The 20,895-nt window shown below is 49.6% G+C and overlaps 1 protein-coding gene and 1 pseudogene across 1 annotated transcript; both read right to left on the bottom strand.

Annotated features, from left to right (window-relative positions):
• Positions 1-1,947: 1,947 nt before the first annotated feature.
• On the bottom strand, positions 1,948-3,202 carry LOC149852445 (ETS translocation variant 3 pseudogene; annotated as a pseudogene).
• Positions 3,203-10,412: 7,210 nt separating this feature from the next.
• LOC149852444 (E3 ubiquitin-protein ligase TRIM58-like) lies at positions 10,413-12,371 on the bottom strand. The gene is made up of 3 exons (XM_090028870.1): positions 12,194-12,371; positions 11,459-11,515; positions 10,413-11,103 (listed from the first exon to the last, which is right to left on the bottom strand). Exons 2-3 carry the CDS (start codon positions 11,496-11,498, stop codon positions 10,577-10,579), a joined length of 567 nt encoding a protein of 188 aa, XP_089884996.1. The 5' UTR covers positions 11,499-11,515; positions 12,194-12,371; the 3' UTR covers positions 10,413-10,576.
• Between the last annotated feature and the right edge of the window lie 8,524 nt (positions 12,372-20,895).

Genomic DNA, 20,895 nt, shown 5'->3' with positions numbered 1-20,895 from the left:
CAGGATCAGGGTCGAAGCAGTGCTGTTGAAAACACCTTGACCAGAACAAACAACTGCTTGCTAAGGTAAGAACCCACATGGATCTGCTTAGATGGGACCTCAGTAAAAAGTATTAGGAACCTGGTTCAGTAAAAACAGTCCCGATCAGGGGGCACTTGTACATGTGACACCATTACCACGATGAAAATGTCACTGTGAGGCTTTGTACACATGGAAGAGTTTGGGGGGTTTAAAATGAGTCTGCAATGATGCACTGCAGCTATTAGTCAGCTCGCCCACCAGCCACAGGAGAGGAGGGCAGGCTTCAGAGAAAAAAGAAAAAAAGATTGGGCCCTTCACTGTTTCTGGCTTCAGCAGGTGGCTACTGAAAGCAGAAGTGGCAAGGGGCCTCATCTTTTTTTTTTTTTTTGGCGAAGCCTTCCTGCTTCTTCTGTGAAGAAGACAAGTTGCCAGCCGGCTGAGTGGCCCCTGAGCTACAGGGGACCCCAGTCCTTCCTTCTGTGGTGGTAATGCCCCCTGGGGCCAGCTAGGCAGGCTGGAGGCAAGCCAGGTGCTGGCCCAGCTCGGGGTTGGGGAAGAGCTGGATCAGGATCAGGCCAGATCCTACCTCCAAAGTGGAGCAGCACCCAGCCCACTAGCAGCCCTGCCCAGGTGGCCCCAGGGGGCACCACTGCTGTGAAGGAGCGGATCAGGGATCCCCACAGCTCAGGGGCTACTTGGTTTGCTGGCAGCTCATCCCTTGGACACAGGTAAGCTGTGCTGAAAAAAAAAAAAAAAAAAAAAAAAGGATTGGTCCCCTCACCAAAAAAACCCAACCAGCTAATCCATAGGTAGCTGGTAATGCCCTTCCTTGGAAAAAGTTGTTTAAGAAGAGTTTGAACTAATGAGAGAGTCTGTTATTTTGTTTGATGGGGTGATAAATGCCAACAACTTCCCACGTAACTCAACAGAGCATTGAGTTGCACAGCAATCAACAGGGGAGGGGGGGTACCCCTCTGTAATGGCAGCATCCTGCCAGGGCCTGGCCACCCCCCCCAGTTCAGCGCTATTAATGGATATGGAGGGCTGCTGCTGTGTCCCTGGCTTCTAAAGTGAGCCACTGCAGGCATGTGCCTGCACTTGCACAGTCCAGAGAAGATGTCTGTGTGGTTACAAACCAATTAAGCCTAGCCAGGATAGACTAACCTGCAAAAAATTGAATCAGTTCAGGCTTAGGCTTTTTGAATGTCTGTCCCTAGCCAAGGGATTGCCCAGTCTGTAAGACAGAGAGTCATTTTAGTTTTTTATGCTCCCACCAACACCCCTCCCCCCCCAATACTAGACCACAAAGAGGTATATGGTTGCTTATTGTTTACCTGCTGCCTCTGACCTGCTGGGCTCAAACATCAACAGGGATGACATGTCAGTGAGAGTATAAGGCACAGTGTGAGCTACTGCAGCTGTGTGGGGGAGTCCATTTTTAACAGAGAGGAAGGAAAAAAGATGAGCGTAGACTATATGTTCTGTCTGCACGTTCCACTGCAGAATGGAGACTCAGGTCCCCCTGCTTCCAGCCTCAGCACAAAGACAGTGAAGCAGAGAGTGAGAAGGGCTGCACCACAAATTGGCACAAACTGCATCAAAGAGGCATGAAGTCCTGGGAAGCACCGTCACAGAGGCAGGTAGCTCAGATCCAATAAAAAGGACAAGTTTCAAGGAACCTCAGTGGCACGTGCGGAAAGCTTGTGTTCTTTTTAGAAGCCACGCAAACTCATGCCTACACATCACAGCGGACAGAGAAAGGATCAAAGCCCTGTTTAGAGATGAGCAGGCATGCAGCTGTACACAGCAGATTCATATAGGGTAGGGGTGTCAAACTCCAACTGCTTGGTGGGCCCATATTTCCTGTTTTCCAGCTACCTGTGGGCCACATCCATGATTTTTCACCAAATTAGTTAACATTTGACTTTATTTCTGGCCTGACTTGGTCTTCCTCTTGTTGATGTCAGGCCAGGAAACTAAACTGGAGGACTGTGGTCTTGAATTGGTGAGCCATAAAGGTTCAATCTTCACCCTGGAGGAAGGGAGAGCAAGCTGGGGGCCAGCTGACTCCCCAGTGCTTTCCAGTCTCTCCTTGTTTTTGCGTCCAACAGGAGGAGGTTGCAGCTTGATGAGGAACTGGGTTTGCTCCTCTGGAGACATTTGGCACTGTAGTGGTGTGATCATGAGCCCTAGATAGCGAGGGAAAGTCCATGGGCTCAGATGGTAGTTGAAGACAGAGCAGGCTTGTGAATGCAGGTAGTGTTTCATCTCTTCAGAGTTGAAAGAAAAGCAGCTACTGCCTATGAAAAAGGGAAGAGACCTGACAAGGGGCTATAGGAGAAGAGGGTCATGACAGGCGAGACTGGGACATTCAAGACCCCGCCGCGCCCCGGCCGAGGGGACACGGCAAAAGGCCTGTGAGGATCCAGGTACATCCCAGGCCTTGTGAAGAGAGGCAGCCTGATCGTTTCTGAGGGTTGATGCTGCCGGGGCCCACTGCATTGTGAGGTGCCATGAAATCCATGCTACACTGCCAGCCAGAGGAGCCATCCTCCAGCTTGGGCACTTTGGGCTTCCTCTCGCCTCTGTAGCTCACAGGTTCTTGGCCGGATGGCACCAGGGGACCCTGTGGGAAACCGGCTGGGCTGGGCATCCCCGGTGGGGGAGTGGCTGTCTAAAAGGTGGGAAACAGGACCAGGAGGCGGCAGAGGGAACAGGCGGGGCACTGTGGCACGACACCGTTGGGCCATATGTTAATGACTGGATAGTTGGGCATCACCAGCTTGCTGAAGTTGAACTTGTAGGTGAACCTCTTGCCCTTTGTCTTGTGAAGAATCCATTTATTGTAATAGTGTCTGAGTGCCCGGCCCAGCTTGTCATAGTTCATCTGGGGCTTGCATTTCCTCTGGCCTCACAGCCGCGCCACCTCGTCGGGGTCCTTGATCACAAACTCCCCATATTCACCCTGGTCCCAGGCAATAATGTGGCGAAACTCCCCCTTCTGCAGGAGCTCCAGGATGAAATGCCACAGCTGGTTCTGAAGGGAGCCAGGGCTTGGACTCAGTCTTGTAGGCCAGAAAGTGATAGCATCCTCTTCCTCCTTCTGGCTTATCCTCAGTCTGCAGCCTGCTTTCACTTCCACCCTCCTACTGGCTCGCTGTCCAGGTGCCATGAGATCCATGCCACACTGCCAGTGAGAGGAGCCGTCCTCCAGCTCGGGCACATCGGGCTGCTGCTCCCCACCACCTCCTGCACTCCAGGTCCAGCCCCAGCCCCTTCCCTCACTGGCACTCCAGGTCCGGCCCCGCTGTACCCCGCCAGTTCGGGCCCACTCCACTGCCCATCCTGCTGCTCCAGGTCTGGCCCCGCCCCACCCCTCTCCTCCCCCGCCACTCAAGGTCCGGCCCTGCTCCACCCTCCCCTCCCTGCCACTCTGGGTCCAGCCCCGCTCTACCCTCCCCACCGCTCCAGGTCAAGCACTACTCCAGTCCCCTCCCCCCAATCCAAGTTGAGCCCTGGTCCACCCCCCTCCTACCACTGTGGGTCCAGGCCCCCCTGCTGCTCTGGGTCCAGCCCTATTCCCCCCCACCCCCAGGCCACTCTGGATCCAGCCCTGCTCCCCACCCCGCCACTCCACATCTGGCCCTGCTCCACCCCTTCGCCCCACCACTCTGGGTCTGGCCCTGCTCCACTACCCTCCTCCCTGCAGCTCCAGGTTTGGCCCCGTTCCCTGCCTCTCCACCACTCTGGGTCCTTCCCCTTTCCCACTGCTCCAGTTCCAGCCCCACTCCCCACCCTGCCACTCTGGGTACAGCCCCGCTCCACCCCCCTCTCCTGCCAATGCACGTCCCACCCTGCTCCACACCCCCCACTGCTCTAGGTCCAGCCCCGTTCCACTCTCTTCCATGCCGCTGTGGATCTGACTCCGCTCCACCCCCCACTCCCTACGCTGCTCCGGGTCCAACCCCACTCTCCCCCCACTCCCCTGCCTCCCTGGGGCCAGCCCTGCTCCACCCTGTCTCCTACCACTCCAGGTCTAGCCCTGCTCTCCCCCCGTTGCTTCAGGTCTTGCCCCACTTCACTTACACCCCTGCTGTCACTTCGGGTCTGGCCCCACTCTACCCCCCCACCCCACCACCACTGTGGGGCAGGACCCACTCTACCCCCTTGCCACTCCAGGTCCAGCCCTCCTCCACATCCCCATGGCCCATGTCCACCTGCCTTCCCTCCCCTCCCCACTCCCACCCTCCCTTCTCACTGCCTCCTCTTTCCTGCTGGCTGTTCTGGAGGGCACAGGGGCAGGGGGAAGCCCCACTGCTCAGGCAGCCAGGGCATGCTTGTTGCCACCACAAAGTTTCCCAGCAGCATCACAAACTTGGGCCCACAAAGCCCGGCTGCTCAGCCAATCACCACCACCCTCTTAGCGGTACATGCGCAGTTGGCCAAAATTGTTACAAACAGACAGACACAAACAAACAGACAGACTAAGCCTTTTATTATATTAGAATTCATCTACTGACATAGGACCACTATCCTTCTAAATTGGTACCACAATACTGTTAATGGATCTGTTGACTTGAAATGTACCAGATCAACATTCAGTGCAATATTGGGATCCTATTAGACAGGAGGGGGCGATACAAAATTATACACATACACACACCCCACTATGAGTTCACACACATACACAAACACACACTTTCATGGCTGTGTGTGAACACTAGGGGGCATCTGGGGTAACTTAAGGTCAAGTGGCCCCAGGATTACTCAAGGTCACTTGGGGTTGGGGTAACTCAGGGTCAACATACCCCGGGGTACTTAACCTCAAGTAACCCCAGGGGCCACAGTGACCTTAATCGGTACTAACTGATAGAAGGGAAAAGCAGGGTGGAGGAGCAATGCCAGGGAAAAGCCAGCACAGAGGCTGGGGCTGGAGCCAGAGCCAGAGCCGAGACGTATGGGAAGAGGGAAGCCAGGGCAGTGGGGAGTCGGGTATTGGAAGGGCTTCAGAAGAGGCTGTGGCTGCCGAGAGATGCCATGGGTGTGGGGGAAGCTGTGGGGGTGGCAGGAGTCAGATCTAGGCTGCAGGAGAGGCTCTGGGTACCAAGAGCCAGATTGGGGCTACAGGAGAGGCTGGGAATAGGCTGTGGGTGCCAGGAAGAGCCGGGAGACAGCAGCAGAGCACAGAACAGGGAAGAAAGCCAGCAGGCAAGCTGGGAAAATTGGGGGATGTGGCGAGAGGTGCTGGGGAGATCAGGGAGAAGGTGTAGGTGCAGAAATGGAAGGAAAGATTGGGGAGGAAATGCAGAGAGAGAGAGAGAGAGAGATAGGGATCGGGGAGAAGGCAGAGATGGCAGGACACAAACAGGAAGCCGGGAGGTTAAGGGGGAGGAAGAGGAAGGCAGAGAAGACAGGACAGAGCAGGGGCTAGAGCTGGGAGACTAAAGAGTAGGGATGGGAGGTCAGTGGAGAAGGAGAGAAAGCTAGAGCCAGGGGAGATAAATGCAGCAGAGAGGAATGAAGCTCAGAGAGATGGGGATTTAGTTGGGAGCCTGCAGCAAGACAGAGACCAACTCAAGGTCAAAAATATCAGTTGTATTAGACAGGCAGTATACTATACAGCATACCAAGTTATTGGTTCCTACATGCACACAAGTACTCACACACGCACCCGCACAATGATAGTAGGAGAGGGGGAAAAAAAAAAGAAGGCTTGCTGGAGGGATTGAAGTCAAGGTGAGTAGGGACAGAGTCCAGATCCTTTGCTTGGGGAAGGAAGGTGGGCAATAATTACCTATCCTGGGCTGTGAGTTGATCCTCAATGGCCAGGTGGGGTCTTCTCCAGCAAGGTGCTGTCCAGAGGGGGTCACCAGCAGGGCCTCTGGGTGGATAGGTGGCGTGGCATACTGCTGGTCCAGATGGAGAGGACATCCCAAAGAGATCACACTCTACCACCCCTTTTATAGGGGTGGGCTACCTGTGTCTCCTATGGGAAGGACATGTCCAGGCAAGGACAGTCCTGCTCAGATGCATGTCCAGATCCAGGTGTTCTCATTGTCTGGACACACAGTGGTGGACACAATGGTGGGGTTGCTGGTTTCTGTAGGCTCTTTATCTTCCAAATGTTGGGTTCCTATAGGTTCTTTATCTTTCAAATGGCGGGTTTTCTCTGCGTTCTTGGGTGAGGTCTGTGGTTCCTGAGCAAGTTGCTGAGTTGATCATTCAGTACAGGCCTGCTACCATTGTACCTCAAGCACCCCCATTCATTCCCGTTCATTCAGGAACCAATTTACATGGGACTGGTTAGACATGAGTCACAGTTGCAACACAGGTTATACCCAGACAGAGGACACAAGATGGAGGTTTGACATACCAAAATGGAAACTTAACATTACTTTACAGACATAGGTCTACATCATAAAATTCAACATAAAAACAGTAAAAAAAAAAAAAAAACCTCAATACAAGCATAATAGTTACTATTTATAGTGTTCAAGCCCCTTTTATATTGTAAAGGGAGCATACGAACCTAGCTTACCTAGTACTACTTGTAATCACTTATAAGGGATAGAGTGGGCAGAGAGAAAGTCAGAAATGGTTGGAGAAGGGGAGGGAATATATTTTTAAATTATAATAAAAAGAAAGGCTGGGGTTTTGCTACAAGTCAACATGGAGGATTAAGAGCTCCAAACGGATATCTAGTGTGCCCAGATACTGAGTAAGGAGGTGACTGGAAGGGCCTGATATGACTTGTGTGTCTCTGAACTCTCTGGATTTTAGGGGACTCTATCCACCAGGTTTCACAGCCCTTTATTTTCAGGGTGGGCACCTGACTCACAGTGCTCATTCTTGTGAAGACATAAGCAGGGAGGGCACAAACAGTGTTATGTTACAGCCCACCAGGTAACATGGTAGGATTCCACCATCTAGAGGTGGGCCTGTACTCTAGGACCACTGCAAACTGAAGGGATATAATCAGCATAGGCTATTCTCATGGGAGGTAAGCAAAGTCAGGCTAGGTGGAAGAACAGCTGGGGGCTGGGGATGCAGCTGCTTACCGCCCTGGGATAGGAAGCTGGGCAGACATGCAGAAAAGAATACAGCAGTAATGGGATAAGGAGAACAGGACATAAAAACCTGTGCACAGCCCAAACATCAACAGTAGCTTACTGTCAGAACAACCATACCTCCACCAGACTATATTCCCCTGACTGAAAAACTTCCAAGCCTTACTTGCAACCTTAGGGGACTCCAGGAGCCATCAGAGCTTCTTCCTGTAACCCACAACCACAAGCTTCTCACTCTGCAGCTTGCTAAATTTCCTCTGGCCCTAGGGTTATATGCTGCCTAAGCCCTGCCCCTTTCCCTCAGGTGGTGCTCCAGCTGAGCAGGGGTTTTTCCTTAGGGCCTGAAGGCTGGTGATTAGAGCAGCTTATGATGGCTGTTCTAGCAGCCTCCATGCTGTACTAGCTAGGCTCTGCCCTATTGGCTTTTTCCTTATCTGTCTATTCTCTTGCAGCCAACTCCGCAGCTCCTTGCCTAGGCAGCAATGTTTCTTTGCTGCCTTCCTACTCGTGGCTAGCCCCTGGGCAGCTTCCGGGGCTCTGTCTGCTGCTGTTTTTCTCACTAAAGATCAACAGGAGCCTGAGGCTCCCTGTTATAATTATATACATGCATATATACTCATGTGTATATATACCTAGGTATTCAGTGCCCTGAGTACAATCTTAGTGTAGCATGCAAACAATCAGGAAGTTCTGGACTACGGTGGCCATTGATCCTGTTTTATACCAGCTGATCCTATTTTTAAATCCTTTTTCCCCTTCTCCTTTTCTGAATGTTGAATGGACAGCAAAAAATCCCATTTTTGAGTTCACTGGTGGAAATACATGTCAATAATTTGTCCTCGTGATTACTGGCTGTGCCCAGAGGTAGGGCAGTGCACAGCCAGGAGGACAAGGGTTCCCACCTAGCCAGGGAGGAAGGTGATGGCCCAGCCCCTTGCTGTTGATTGGCCAAAGGGCCCCATGGCCCCATCCCTCCCTGCTGACTGGCCAAGGAGACAGTGACTCCACCCATCACTGCAGATTGGCTGAGGGGGGCAGCCCTTCACCAATGAGCTGTCCTGTATACTAGAGATGCATCAGTGGCCACCCTATTCTGGTCTCAAGAAGAGGGTTATTAAATTTTGACCCAAATATTCAGTTTTGGGTCAAATTCAGCAACTTTTAGGTGATATTCCCAGGAGCAGCTACTGACACCTTTAGCTGGATAGTAGGTCACTACCTATTTGTTCTCAGTCCTGTTTCCAACTGGAGGTCACCGTTTTCCTTTTACATTAAAACATTCATGTATTAATTTAAAGCACATTTGTAATTATACCTTTTTTGTGAAAAAAAAATGAGCAGCGTCACAATAACTTTATTTTTCAAATGTCATTAAAACCATTCTTGAAAGTATATCAAAATCATATCAATACATTTTTAAAATTATTTTTCTGATAATAAAAACATGGAAAATATTGGTTATAAGATGTGAATAACATTTGAGTGAGTCCTAAAAAACAGCCAGCCAGTTTCCTCCAAGTCATGGGTAACAAAACTTGTGTGGACCTTTGGAGATCTTGGACCTAGGGATCTATCTCCATTTCCAACCTCTTCTCCAGTTATTCAGGTGCTCCACATTAGATGTGGCAAATCCTCGTACTCACCAGCAGTCACTAGCAAGTGCCCAGTTTACCCCAGAAGGTACTCACATGCCTCTTAAGAAACATGAATTTAGTTTTGTTCTGTGTATACAGTACTGATATCTGTCAAATCGGGCACTTGGGAAATAAAACATCTGCTCAGAGTTGTAAGACTGATCAACAGTTTTCAATGTTGTGAACCTGAAGCGTGAAAGCTGGGGAAGACCCTCTTTTCAGGCAATATTAAGGAGACAACTGTGACCCTGGACCTCTCTGGAAGTACCGCAAAGTGGGGCTGCTCTTTGCCACAGAAGGAAGTGAAAGCTACCTTGTGTTTCTCACCCACTTCCTTTCCTCCCAGGTTTGTACTGCAGTCGGGCTCTTCGATGTTTAGTCCTCTCTCCTACATGGTGTCATTGTGCTGTGGTTTCAACTTTGCATTTTTCCTCTTCATGGAGAGCAAGAGGAATTTCCAGCCAATCCCTCCCAGTCCTGGAAGATGCAGGACGGATCATGTTTTTGGTCTGCCTCTATTGTCTCTTCATACTGCTCATGACTGGTGAATCAGGTTGCCTAAATGTGGAAACTTTCTGCTGGGATGTACTTAGCAACTACAAAATGAACCAATCGCTGTCACTTGCAAATTCAGACAGGTAATGGATGAGGAAAAGTGGAGAAGAGTTAAAGTGTCTTCCAGTGTCACTGATCTACTACATCAATGCTGGACTGGAATACCAGAATATCACCCTGACCATTCAATGCACAATGAGCTCTGCTCCCCAAAGGCATGTTCCCATGTTACTCTCAGACCAGTCTGCACATTGCACCCAATCTGGTGCACTGAATTAATTCTGAAAATGAGCAGCAAAGCAAAACAAGCCTGGATAAGCCCCTGGTTCCACAAAATCACCCCAATCCACCTACCTGATGAGATATACACACATCCACCCTTCCCCTCTATGAACAATCTAGTGATACCCTGACAGACCAACTCCCCACTAAAGCCAAAGGACCACAACAGGTCATAGATCTCTATATATACATGGACTACAGACATCTCCCTGCCTAAATTAGACCCCTTTGCACAGCCAGAGTGAGATGAGGAGACTCTAATGTAAACAGGATTCTCTCCCTGGTTTTTAAATGAAATTGCTTTTGAGTAAAAGCCAAGGTACAAGGGTTGGGCCAAAGACAAGAGATGTCCATCCGAAAGGCAGAAAATGCTATCAAGAGGCAGAAAATGGAACAGAACCCAGGGCAGGTGAAATCCAGGGAGAGAAAAGGGAGATTTAAAACCACAGCCAAAGCCATTAAAAAAATATTTAGATATTTATACAGATTTCTACTGATGGCCTAGAATTTTCCAACCTCAGCTCCCTTCCCACTGTTTCCAGTATTCAGAGGTTTAGGAATCTCTGATTCAGCAGATCCAACCCTATCTGCCTTGTTGAGTACCTGCTGATGAATTTTTCCTCCCAGGTGGTGGAAAATTTGTCTAATCCCACTTTGAACAAAGTGAAACTCTCAGCCTCTCCAACATCTTGTGACAATGAGTTCCATGAGTTCATTTCCACACGGTCCATCTGGGCCCATCCTGGCCAAAGAGGACCAGGAGGCTCTCCCCATCCCTGGGCTTTTCTGGCCTGAGGGAGTGGGGCACTGTTTCCACAGTTGAGGCTTCCCATGAGGAAGGCTGCATGGGGAAAGCTATTGATTGAAATAGAATTGGTTTGTGTAACCAAGACTACACTAATCTCTTGCAACTTTTGGAGTCCTGCTAGTGATAGGGGTAGGGGGTGGTGGAAAGGTATTTCTTCTGGGGAAGTGGGAATGTCTTAGTGGAACACTTCCCCCCTTCTCATGCCAGTCTTAGTGCAAGAGGGTGAGCCGAGCTCCCCAATCACACAGCCAGAACCAGGGCCGGATTCTCTCCCCTGAAAACCAGGCCTGTGAAAACTTGAAGATTCGTGCCTCGGTATCAGCGTCAAAAAATTCCACCTTCCCTTTTTCATAGTCCAGACACACCCGGATCCTCCTGAGATCCTGGTTCGGGGACAAGGACTTCTCTTGAGGGGCAGTGAAAGCCTGGTATTTCCCAAACCACTGCTGCCCTATAGCCCAGATCCCCCCCTCAGTGTTACGGCTAATGGCTCCCTTCCTCCACACGGACTCTCTAGCCACGCCTACGCCCCACCAACCTCCCCACTCCTTCACCCCCACCTCCCAGCAGTGTTTCCCTGAGCTGAAGCCCTCACATCCCAGCACACAGGGAACAGTGTCAAATCTCTCAGGATTGTTGGGCAGGTGCTGCTGTTTTGTTGCCCACTTCAAACACTTCCGATCTGCAGACAGGAGGAGCCAAGGATGGGCCGTGTCTGGATCTAGATTCACTTTCACTAGGGAGAGAAAGGGAATCACAGTATCAGGGGACAGAGCTCAACCCTGGGGCAGGCTGGAGCCATTCTTTATTTTCCCCAGCAGCGGGATGGGACTGTCTTGGACCTCAGGGATCTGCCCCTGCCTGCGCACTTGAGGTTCCTCAGCCCAGAAGGGAGAAGATCTGCCCATGGGAAGAGAAGGATGTGGCAACAAACCCACATGGAAGGCAGAAGTATCTCAAGCTGAACACCCTTATCACAGCTCAGGGTGTGTTGGTGCTGGGCTCTGAGAGTGTTTTTATTCTTTGTGAAGGGATATATTGTCTTGATGGAACTCTACCATTAGCATGAGGACATTGTCGCCAGTGCTTACCCTTGTTGTAGGGTACATGAGGGCTTCTGCCCTGCTCCATGTCAGATGGTAGTGTGTCTGGAAAGGAAAAGGGACATAGAGATAAGATTTATTGTGGGAAGTCTGGTATTAGTGTATTAGTGGAATAGCCTTTCAAGAAAGTTTGTGACTTCTTTACTGATCAGCTGGGGGGCCAGTAGACACTTTGGCACTGTCTGAGCAAGCCCTGGCTCTTGCCTTCTGCTCCAATGGCCCTACGGGATTTTAAGGACAAAAATATCAGAGGCAGCTTCACTTGGCCTCAAGACCCGAGCCATGTCCTGAGGCCAGGTTAGCAGACCATAAGTCTTAAAACCAGTCTCTGGTTTAATTTTGTCTAAAGTTTGGTGGCCAGTGTTGTGGCAGTGGGACCTGGGTCTCAATGTGACAAGGCCCCGCAGCTTCCACCCAGCCCAACTGCAGACACAGATGCCAAGAAGCAGTAAAGCAGCAGGTTCACTGAGGTTTTCTAGTATGACAATACACAAATATCATCCCTACATAGCCCAAGTTTATGGATGATTTGCCTAAAGTCACAAGCAGAGCCTGTACCAGACGGCTTTATTACTGCAATCAATAATATCAGCTCATTGTGTTCAGTTTCTCCCCCAGTGAAAGAGAATCAGGCTTCAAATTAGAAAGAATTGGCTGAAGCATGTGTCCCATCTGAGGCCCAGGGTCCCTTCCCTATTCCTTTCCAAAATCTCTTATCAATACCTTCAAATTTCTGCAGTTTCCTTTACAGTTAGATGCGGTGCAGACAAGTTGCTGAGTCTTGTTTCCAGCTGAGGCAAAATCCCCACTAACAGCTGGAACCGTTTCCTTTGGAATGTGAAGAAAAATAACTATGTGTTATTCTACTTTTTATAACTCAGTTGTATGCTAGTGACATGTACAAGAGGGACTTCTCTCTCTCCATGTACCTCAGGCTAAGGGCAGGTATAGCACAGATGACAGTACCAGCTCCCTCCACAGGGCTTGATTAATGTTTTTCAGCTCTGGACTCTCCAGGACATTTCTCAGGATAAGAAAGGCACTGCAGTTCCATGGCCAGTTGGCTCATGATCTGGTGGCCTGGACAATTCCCCAGGGATAAAGAGGTGAAAAGCCTATATCCCAGTCCTCAGGCAGCCAGTCCCCAGGGCTGAATAGCAGAGGCTAATCCTTCTCATGCCAGAAATAATCCCAGAGTTCCCATTAAAGGGGAAAAGTAATGGTATTTTAACATCATCAGACATTTGTACCAAATGGTGACCCTATCCCATGGAGGAACAACAGGGCAGCTCTGTGCCTCGGCAGCAGCAGCACACATGGCAGCGGTTTCATAGTGTCATAGTTGTTAGGGGCTGGAAAGGACCTTACAGATCATCAGGTCCAGCCCCCCTGCACTTGGGCAGGAAAGACTACTGGGCTCAGATGACCCCAGCAAGATACTTTTTGAAGATCACCAGGGTGGGTGACCATACCACCTCTGGGGGGAGCCTGTTCCAAACTCTCGGTACTCAATTTATAAAGAAGTTTTTTCTTAAGTCTAGTCTGAAGTGATCTTCAATCAGCTTGTGCCCATTATATCTTGTCCTCCCCTGGGAGGCCTTGGTGAACAGATGCTTCCCCAGGCCCCGATGTATGCCCTTGATATGATTATAGGCTGCTGCCAAGTCCCCTCTGAGTCTTCTCTTCTCCAGGCTGAACAGTCCCAAGCCTTTCAGCCTCTCCTCATATGATCTGGTCTCAAGGCCTCTAATCATGCATCCTTTGGATTCTCTCCAGTTTCTCCACGTCCTTCCTGAAGTGTGGCACCCAAAACCGGATGCAGTACTACAGCTGCAGTCTCATGAAGGCTGAGTAGAGAGAGAAAATGACATCCATAGCCATGCTCAAGATGCCTCAGTAGACGCATGCCTGGTTGCTGCCAGGTTTCCAGTGGTGGGGGCATAGTCAGCAATGGCTACCATTTTTGCACTCCCATGTGTCAGGAAGTGGATGCCCAGGGCTGCTGCCCTGATTCCCTGTTGCTCGCCCCCCACCCACCCCATTCCTTAATTATGCTGTTGCACATGCTACACTATGGTGATGTACCTGTAACACTGTCTTAGCCCCTTCTTGGCATGCTGACTGGGAAGGAGCCTTGTAACTGGGTCAGTTATTTCATGCCCAGCTCTTGCTGACTCTGGATTCCATGAAGATTAAAGGGCAAAGAGCAGCATCCCCCCCTGTAGATCTATTGTCACACATGCAATAGTAGCTACAGCCAGCACTGTCCCACAGAAGCCTGAGTCAGGCCTTGCCCCCGTGTGGGCTTGAGCAGGTGACAGGAGATGCTGCATGGGGGCCATTAATCCTCTTCAATCTGGTGTTTGATTGTGGAATGAGGAACAGAGGAATGGGGAAGTGTGGAATGGGGAACAGGAAGGGTAAAGCATTAACTCCATCGACAACACTGTAAATGCTGTTTCACAGCCCTGCAGCATGGGTGATTCCAGAAATAGATTAAACAAACTGAGAAATAAGTGTGTGTTAACGTCCATGTTTTTATGAGAAACCAGTTTCTATGTTTAAAATAACTTGTATTATATTCTCTCTCCTTTCTTTTCTTTTTTAAAATTTCCCATTGAAACAGCAAAAGTCTGAAGTCCAGAGTTTTGCTGTCTCCTGGAAATAAGTTCTCCACCCCCTTATAGAGGTTTTTATGAAGGTAAGACCTGAATTTTATTTGCAGAGAACAGTGGAAGTGGTGTGGGAAAAAAGGCATAAAAACTCAGGCCACCTGGCACTGGAGCACTCCTGGGGCGTTCACCAGTCCTAGCACTTCAAACCTCCCTGAGACCCTCTCAGTAACATCCCAAACACCCATGCCCCCAGAAACCTGCCACTGTCATAAGACCCCCATGCTCCAAGACATCAGCTACCACAAGACTCCTACATCTCCAGAGACTCATGCCACTGTTGGAGCTGGGATCCTGACCCCAGTGCCCGTACCTTTTGGGTTCTGGTGAGAGGATGCAGCATCTCTGGTCTCCTGGTTCGGTGTGGGGTGGGTGGGAAGGCTCTCAGAGAGAGCAAAAGCAAGCATCACTACCTTCAATTGTGTCCCCACCACACCAAATGGGAAGGAGCAGAGCCGGAGCCCTGGGAGATAAGGGCTGCAGAGCAACACTGGTAGTTGGCTCCATTCTCTGACTTTCATAGGTTTGCGCCTCTTCAGGATGAAGAAAGCCTAGGTCTCCCAGCTCACAAGTGACTGCTGTAACTTCTGGCTACTCTACAAAGTCTCTTCCAACAGGGGACAGTGTCTGTGGCTCAGGTACTTCCCTCTGGCCATTCTTAAAGTGCATCCCTGAGTCACTTTAAGCAATGCCTTCTGAGGAGGGGAGAAAGTTGAGACTCACCCCTTTCCTTTTGAATACATACAGGTGCCTCCCTGCTTAGCACCTAGGTACTCTGCATCACCCATTGGAAGCACCTAACTCTCCCTAATTACTATATGGCAACTTTAGGCAGCAAACCCTGTCAATATGGGTCATCATCCTGTGGCAAAGTACCTACTTGGTAGCTGCAGCAATGTCTTGAAGTGGGGAACCTCTAAGAATAGTTTTCTGGGCATTGAGTATTTACTTGGAAGTTTCTTATCTGTAGTCATCTGAACTGTAAGGAATTAAGACCCCTATTGCAGTTATGCATATTTATCATGGAGGTTATTAAAAATAAATTAGCAGGCATGCGAACACTTAAGCAACTATTTTGAAACATTAATGTACTCCAGGATCACTAAGCTAGTTCAAGCTGAAGCAGTACAATAATCACACTGTAATTACATCACAAGGATCAAATCAATTACTCACCAGATTAATGTAATGGGTGTCCTTGCTTGTATAATGAAGGTTTTCACTCCATCCCATTTCAGGACAACACAGGTTGTCTCCCAAGATAACCCAGAAATGACTGTTAAGATATACAATAAGCAAAATTGGAACAATGCCACTATTTAAGGTAGGAGGACCTACTGCCTTATTCAGTGAAACATTGGTGTTTACTTTAGGAAACTGATAACAGTTCTTGTGAGAGTGTACACATAGACACACACAAATGGTTGATAAGGAAAAAAGCTGACACTGTCCTGTCTGGCCTCACTCGTATCTAGATTTCATAGACATTAGGGCTGGAAGGGACCTCAGGAGATCATCGAGTCCAGCGCCCTGCCCAAAGGGCAGGAAGTCAGCTGGGGTCACAGGAGCCCAGCAAGATAAGCATCCAATTTACTTTTGAAGGTGTTCAATGTAGGTGCTTGAACCACCTCTGATGGCAGGCTATTCCAGACCTTGGCGGCTCAGACAGGAAAGAAATTCTTCCTTATGTCCAGCCTGAAACGGTTTTGCAGGAGTTTATGACCATTCAACCTCGTCATCCCTTGGGGCGCTCTGGTGAACAGATGTTCCCCCAGATCCTGGTGGTCACCCCGATAAACTTATTGGTGGCCATCAGATCACCCCTGAGCCTGCGCTTTTCCAGGCTAAAGAGCCCCATGGCTCTCAGCCTGTCATCATAAGATCTGTTTTCCTGACCTCTGATCATGCGCGTGGCTCTTCTCTGGACTCCCTCAAGCTTCTCCATATCCTTTTTGAATTGTGAAGCCCAAAACTGGACATATTACTTCAACTGTGGCTTCACCAAGGCCAAGTACAGGGGGAGAAGGACATCCTGGGATTTGTCTGAGAAGCATCTATGGATGCAAGCCAGCGTTTTGGTCACTTTACTAGCCGCAGCGTCACATTGAAGGCTCATGTTCATCTTGTGGTTAATGATGACCCCCAAGTCTCTTTCTTTCATAGTGCTAGCCAGTGTAGCACTGCTGAGCCTATAAGGATGCTGCAGGTTTTTCTTCCCAAGGTGGAGAACCTTCCATTTTTCAGTGTTAAACACCATCAGGTTCTCATCCGCCCATTTCATGAGCCTGTCCAGGTCAGCCTTCAGGTGTGGATGCTTTGCCCCAAAGTTTGGTGTTGTCCCGGGGAACCAGAACAGGATTTATCCACAGCAGTGGCGGAGCCTGAGCGGGACATCTGCCACTTGTTTACACCGGCGCGACCGGAAGTCGGCGTCGGTGCCGGCAAACAGATGCCGGCGATAAAAGCGGCCGCCGAGAGAGGACGGGGGGAAGAACGAGCCAGGAGCTTCGCACCAGCCAAGGCAGAAGACCCTAGAAGGGAACGGGCCACGGACCCCCCGGTAGGAGGGACAGGAAGCTCCCTGGCAGGACGAGCTGCCAACCGCTCAGCTTGAGGAGCAGAGAACTCCGGGGACAAGCAAACGGCTAAGTCCCCAGAGAGAAGGACAGGGAACCCCAGTGGGGAGCTGCAGCTTACCCAGGAGGAGGGGAGGATACCAGCCACGGCCAGCTGCAGGACGAGTAAGGAGCGGCAGACAAGCGTTGAGGACGAGGAATCAAGTGACGGGGAATTTTGGGACTGCGAACCCAAGACATGCAGGACTTGCAGGTCCTGGGTTGGGACGCCAGTGCGGGAACGCAACATTTCCAGAGAGGGTTGGGACCCAGAAGAGCGCTGAGGAGGTGCTGTTGGGCGGAGGTTGACGCCAGCCGGCTACGGCCATAGACTAAGATAGGGATTGCCCAAAGGGAGCCTGGGAAGGTCCGGGTAAGAGGCCCAGCCAGTAGGGCTGTGGGGGCCTAGCTTTCAGTTTTTCGGGTTTGTTTTCCTGTTAAAAGTGATACCCCAGCTGAGGGGTATAGCTGGGGAGCTCGGGTCAGGGACCCCGCAGTGAAACCCCGCCTTGGCCGTGACCCAGTCCCGGGTCAACCAGGACACGAGGAACCCTAAGATAAGGGTCGGTCAGACCGGTGAGGCGGTCGGCCCGTCCGTAGGAAGCCAGGTCACACATTAGAAAGGAGCACCAGAGGAGGCGTAAGGCCGGGGTGCAAGGGGTGGTGGAGCCCCGCAACGTGACTGCCGAGGGATCCCGGGCTATGGAGTGACCAGGAGCCGTCCTAACTGAAACTAAACAACAAGTCGTGGTGGGCGAGATCTAGGGCGGGGAATGGACATCATAACACCTATTCCAAACCAGTAGCATTCCAGGGTGATCAGCGGCGGTCCTCCTTCCACAGGCAACTATCCACAGGGAGGACCCCCCCTCTTCCCCCAGTCCGGCGGTCACAGGTGTCATCAGCGAACTTGGCCAGTCTGCTCCTGACTCCAATGTCCATATCATTAATGAAGATGTTGAACAACATGGGTCCAAGGACAGAGCCTTGGGGGACCCCACTGGTCACAGGGCACCATGACGATTGACTTTTATCAACCACCACCCTCTGGGTCCAACCATGGAGCCAATTTCCCAGCCAGCGGATCATGGTGGACCCAAGGCCAGAATTGGCCAGTTTCGCCAAGAGGTAATCATGGGATACCAGATCGAAGGCTTTTTTGAAGTCAAGATGTATAACATCAATCTAAAGTCTTCATCCCTTCTTTTTCTTAATAATTTCCTATGGAGGGAGGGCCGTGCAGCTTTGGATGTCAGCTGCCAGCAGGAGCAGGGAGAGAAAAGAGAAAGAGAGAGAGAGATGGAAAGAGAAACACAAATCTGCTTTTTTTTTTTCTTCGCAGCCTTTGCTTTCAAGTCACTGCTTTCTATTTGTTCTGCCTCAGACCTCAGTATTGAAGCTTTTGGGCCAAGTCTGGACTGCGATGGATATCTATTACTCTTTCTTGATTCCCCCACCCAGCCATCCTGGAGGCACTGAGTGCAGAAGCATTTTTCCCTATTCCTCCAGACCCAGCGTGTAGGTGGCACACTGCAGCACAGCTGATCCTCTTGATTTGATGATGTCTGCTTCTAGCCAAAGGAAGAGAAAGTCCCTTCCATCTTTTATTCAGGCAGCCTAGCAATGAAGACACTTAACCAACAAACAAGAAACTTAGCTTCCAGGGTCCCCTCTCCCAGAGCTGTTCTCAGTATGTGTCTCTCAGTTCCCAACAAGTGCATAAAGCACTAGCCCTTTTAAACTCAGTGTCTTAGTGAAGGAGTCTTGAAAACCAGAAGATGGGCTGAAGTGGGGACATCTCACCGTTTTTAGGAATAAACTTTCAGGACAGGCAGTGAAACGTCTTATTTGGGAGCAGTCTGACAGACACAGCCATTCTGTGTCTGTTTCCTTCTTTGAATAGCTTGTTTCACATAAAATCTAACAAAAACTAGTATAAAATTAACTCGCAATCATTTTGAAGAACAGTGTAAAGAATTAATAGTTCCCATTTTTAAAAACAAAGCCTTAGATAAGGACCTCCCCGTTCTTCCTTTTCCACCTGCTAGCACTGTCTCCCGACAATGAATCCGTCCCAGCCCAGCATGCAGCACTCAGATTCAAGTCTCAGAATTTTTGGGATGCAGTGTGTCATGCCATCTTACAATTTTCTAGTCTGTAGAAATGTAGAGCCAGGTATAAGCCATGTTTGGATCCAGAGTCACATTTTCTTCAGAGAGGAAAAAGAATCACAGCATCAGGGCAGAGCTCTGCTCTGGGACAGGCTGGGGCCATTTTTCACCCTCCCCAGCAGCCCCATTTTAGCTGGGATTATCCCAGACCTCAGGAGGTACCTCTGTCCTGACCCCCTGTAGCTGAGCAGAAACAGCCTTGCAGCTCCTCAGCCTGGGCACTGTTCCCCTGCCCAAAGGAAGGGGAGAATAAAGAAGCAAGACTACGTACAAAAAAAGAAAAATCTCAATCCAAGCTCTTTCATTTCCTGAGTGAGTGCTTTACTATCTAGGGCACGAGGTAAAAATGTCTCTAGCAGTGAACAATTGGGATCTGGTCCTTAGGTATTAACTTGGCAGTAGAGCCAAAATGCTAGTATGCGTTTCACCTGAAGTTACCTGCACCTTCTGAGAATAAGACCTGTTGCAGTTCTGTTTTTTTTTATAGATTTTATTAAAAATGAGTAAATAAGCAAATAGATATTGAAGTGGGTATCATAGAGAGCTAACATACCCAAAAATTACTACCCAATTTGGAGTTGACACAGCGCAACAATTACATGTCAATGATATTAAAAGATTCACGTTTTCAAATCACCAGTTTAATATGGTGGGTGATCTTACTTGCATTATGAAGGCTTTTGTTTCACACACACACCCCTCACCACAGTAACTCGGGTTGTCTCCTACATTAACCAAGAAATCATGGTTAAATGCAACAATGCCACTATTGAAGGCATTGACAGATTGGTGTTTATGTTAGAAACTAATAAAATCTGTTTGTGTAAGCCTACACCCACATGCAAGAAAGATAAGGAGTCGAAGATGAGAGTAACACTTCAAATACAGACTTACAACTAAAACCAACATGAAACTAAAGAATCTGAATAACTTCTGCTTCATTTCCTGGGAATTCCCACTCCCAGGAACCTTACCTGGAACCAAGCCGTGAAGGCCTGGTCAGAGGTGCACTACATCCCTACATGACCCCAACCTTTCCCTCTGCTGCATGCACCATGCTGCGCAGCCCTGCTCTCTGGGGTGGGTGCAGGGAGCAGGAAGACTCCAGCTCCTGTTGCAACAGCCAGGCAGGAGCCCAGGGGCCAGAAGTAAGAGTGTGGACAGCCAATTGGAAAGCCCTGCTTTACAGTGTTGCTCATCCATCCCCACTACTCTATGTGCACTTACCTATAGCTCAAGTCTTTCACCTTTTTTCTGGGTAACTGCCAGGGAAGCAGGTAGCTTTCAGTGATGTTGACAACATGGAGAGGGAGCAGGGAAGGAGGAAAAGACAAAGACCTACTCTTTTCTTAGTAGTCTTTGCTTTTTTTAAGAGTTTGCTTCCCATTTGTTCTGCCTCAGGTACCATGATGAGGTTTCAGGGTCAATTAGGTGGACACCAATCTTCTGGAGACTCAGGGTAATCTTATCAGCTCCCACAGGGGCAACCTTGGATCCACTGATAAGAGAAGAAACTTCAATTTTCCATTGACCTTTGAGTTTGCAAAGATCAGCAAGATGTTCCAAGATTCAGATGATCTTCCTTTGGTTGAAGCAAAACTAGCTCCTGAAGGGGTTTGTGCTGGTAGCAAGAAATACAAGCTGCTTTTAATCACAGAATTGTAGAAAATGAGGGTTGGAAGGGACCTCAGGAAGTCATCTAGTCCAGCCCAAAAGGTCATCTAGTCCTTCCCCAACTTCTAATTTGAAGCCTTGAAGGACCATCCCCAACTAGATCATTCCCACCAGGGCTTTGTCAAGCCAGGCCTTAAAAAGCTCCAAAGATGGAGATTTCACCACCTCTCTAGGTAACCTGTTCCAGTGCTTCACCACCCTCCTAGTGAGAGAGTTTTCCCTAATATCTAACCTAAACCTCCCTTGCTGCAACTCACATTTTATGAGACTAACTTCTGTTCATGATTGAAGTT

Source organism: Crocodylus siamensis, chromosome 15, assembly GCF_052110815.1.
Source record: "Crocodylus siamensis isolate JL-2025a chromosome 15, ASM5211081v1, whole genome shotgun sequence".
Lineage (NCBI taxonomy): Eukaryota > Metazoa > Chordata > Crocodylia > Crocodylidae > Crocodylus > Crocodylus siamensis.
The sequence above is the reverse complement of the archived record's forward strand: the minus strand, read 5'-3'. Positions and strand labels throughout refer to the sequence as shown.

What these genes read in the sequence shown, in the direction of transcription:
- LOC149852444 (XM_090028870.1), bottom strand. Translation starts at nt 11,498, where the DNA reads ATGGAGCAGGGCAGAAGCCCTCATGTACCCTACAACAAGG. An exon ending in TCATGTACCCTACAACAAGG is followed by an intron (nt 11,104 to 11,458) that starts GTAAGCACTGGC and finishes TTCTCTCCCTAG; the next exon opens with TGAAAGTGAATCTAGATCCA.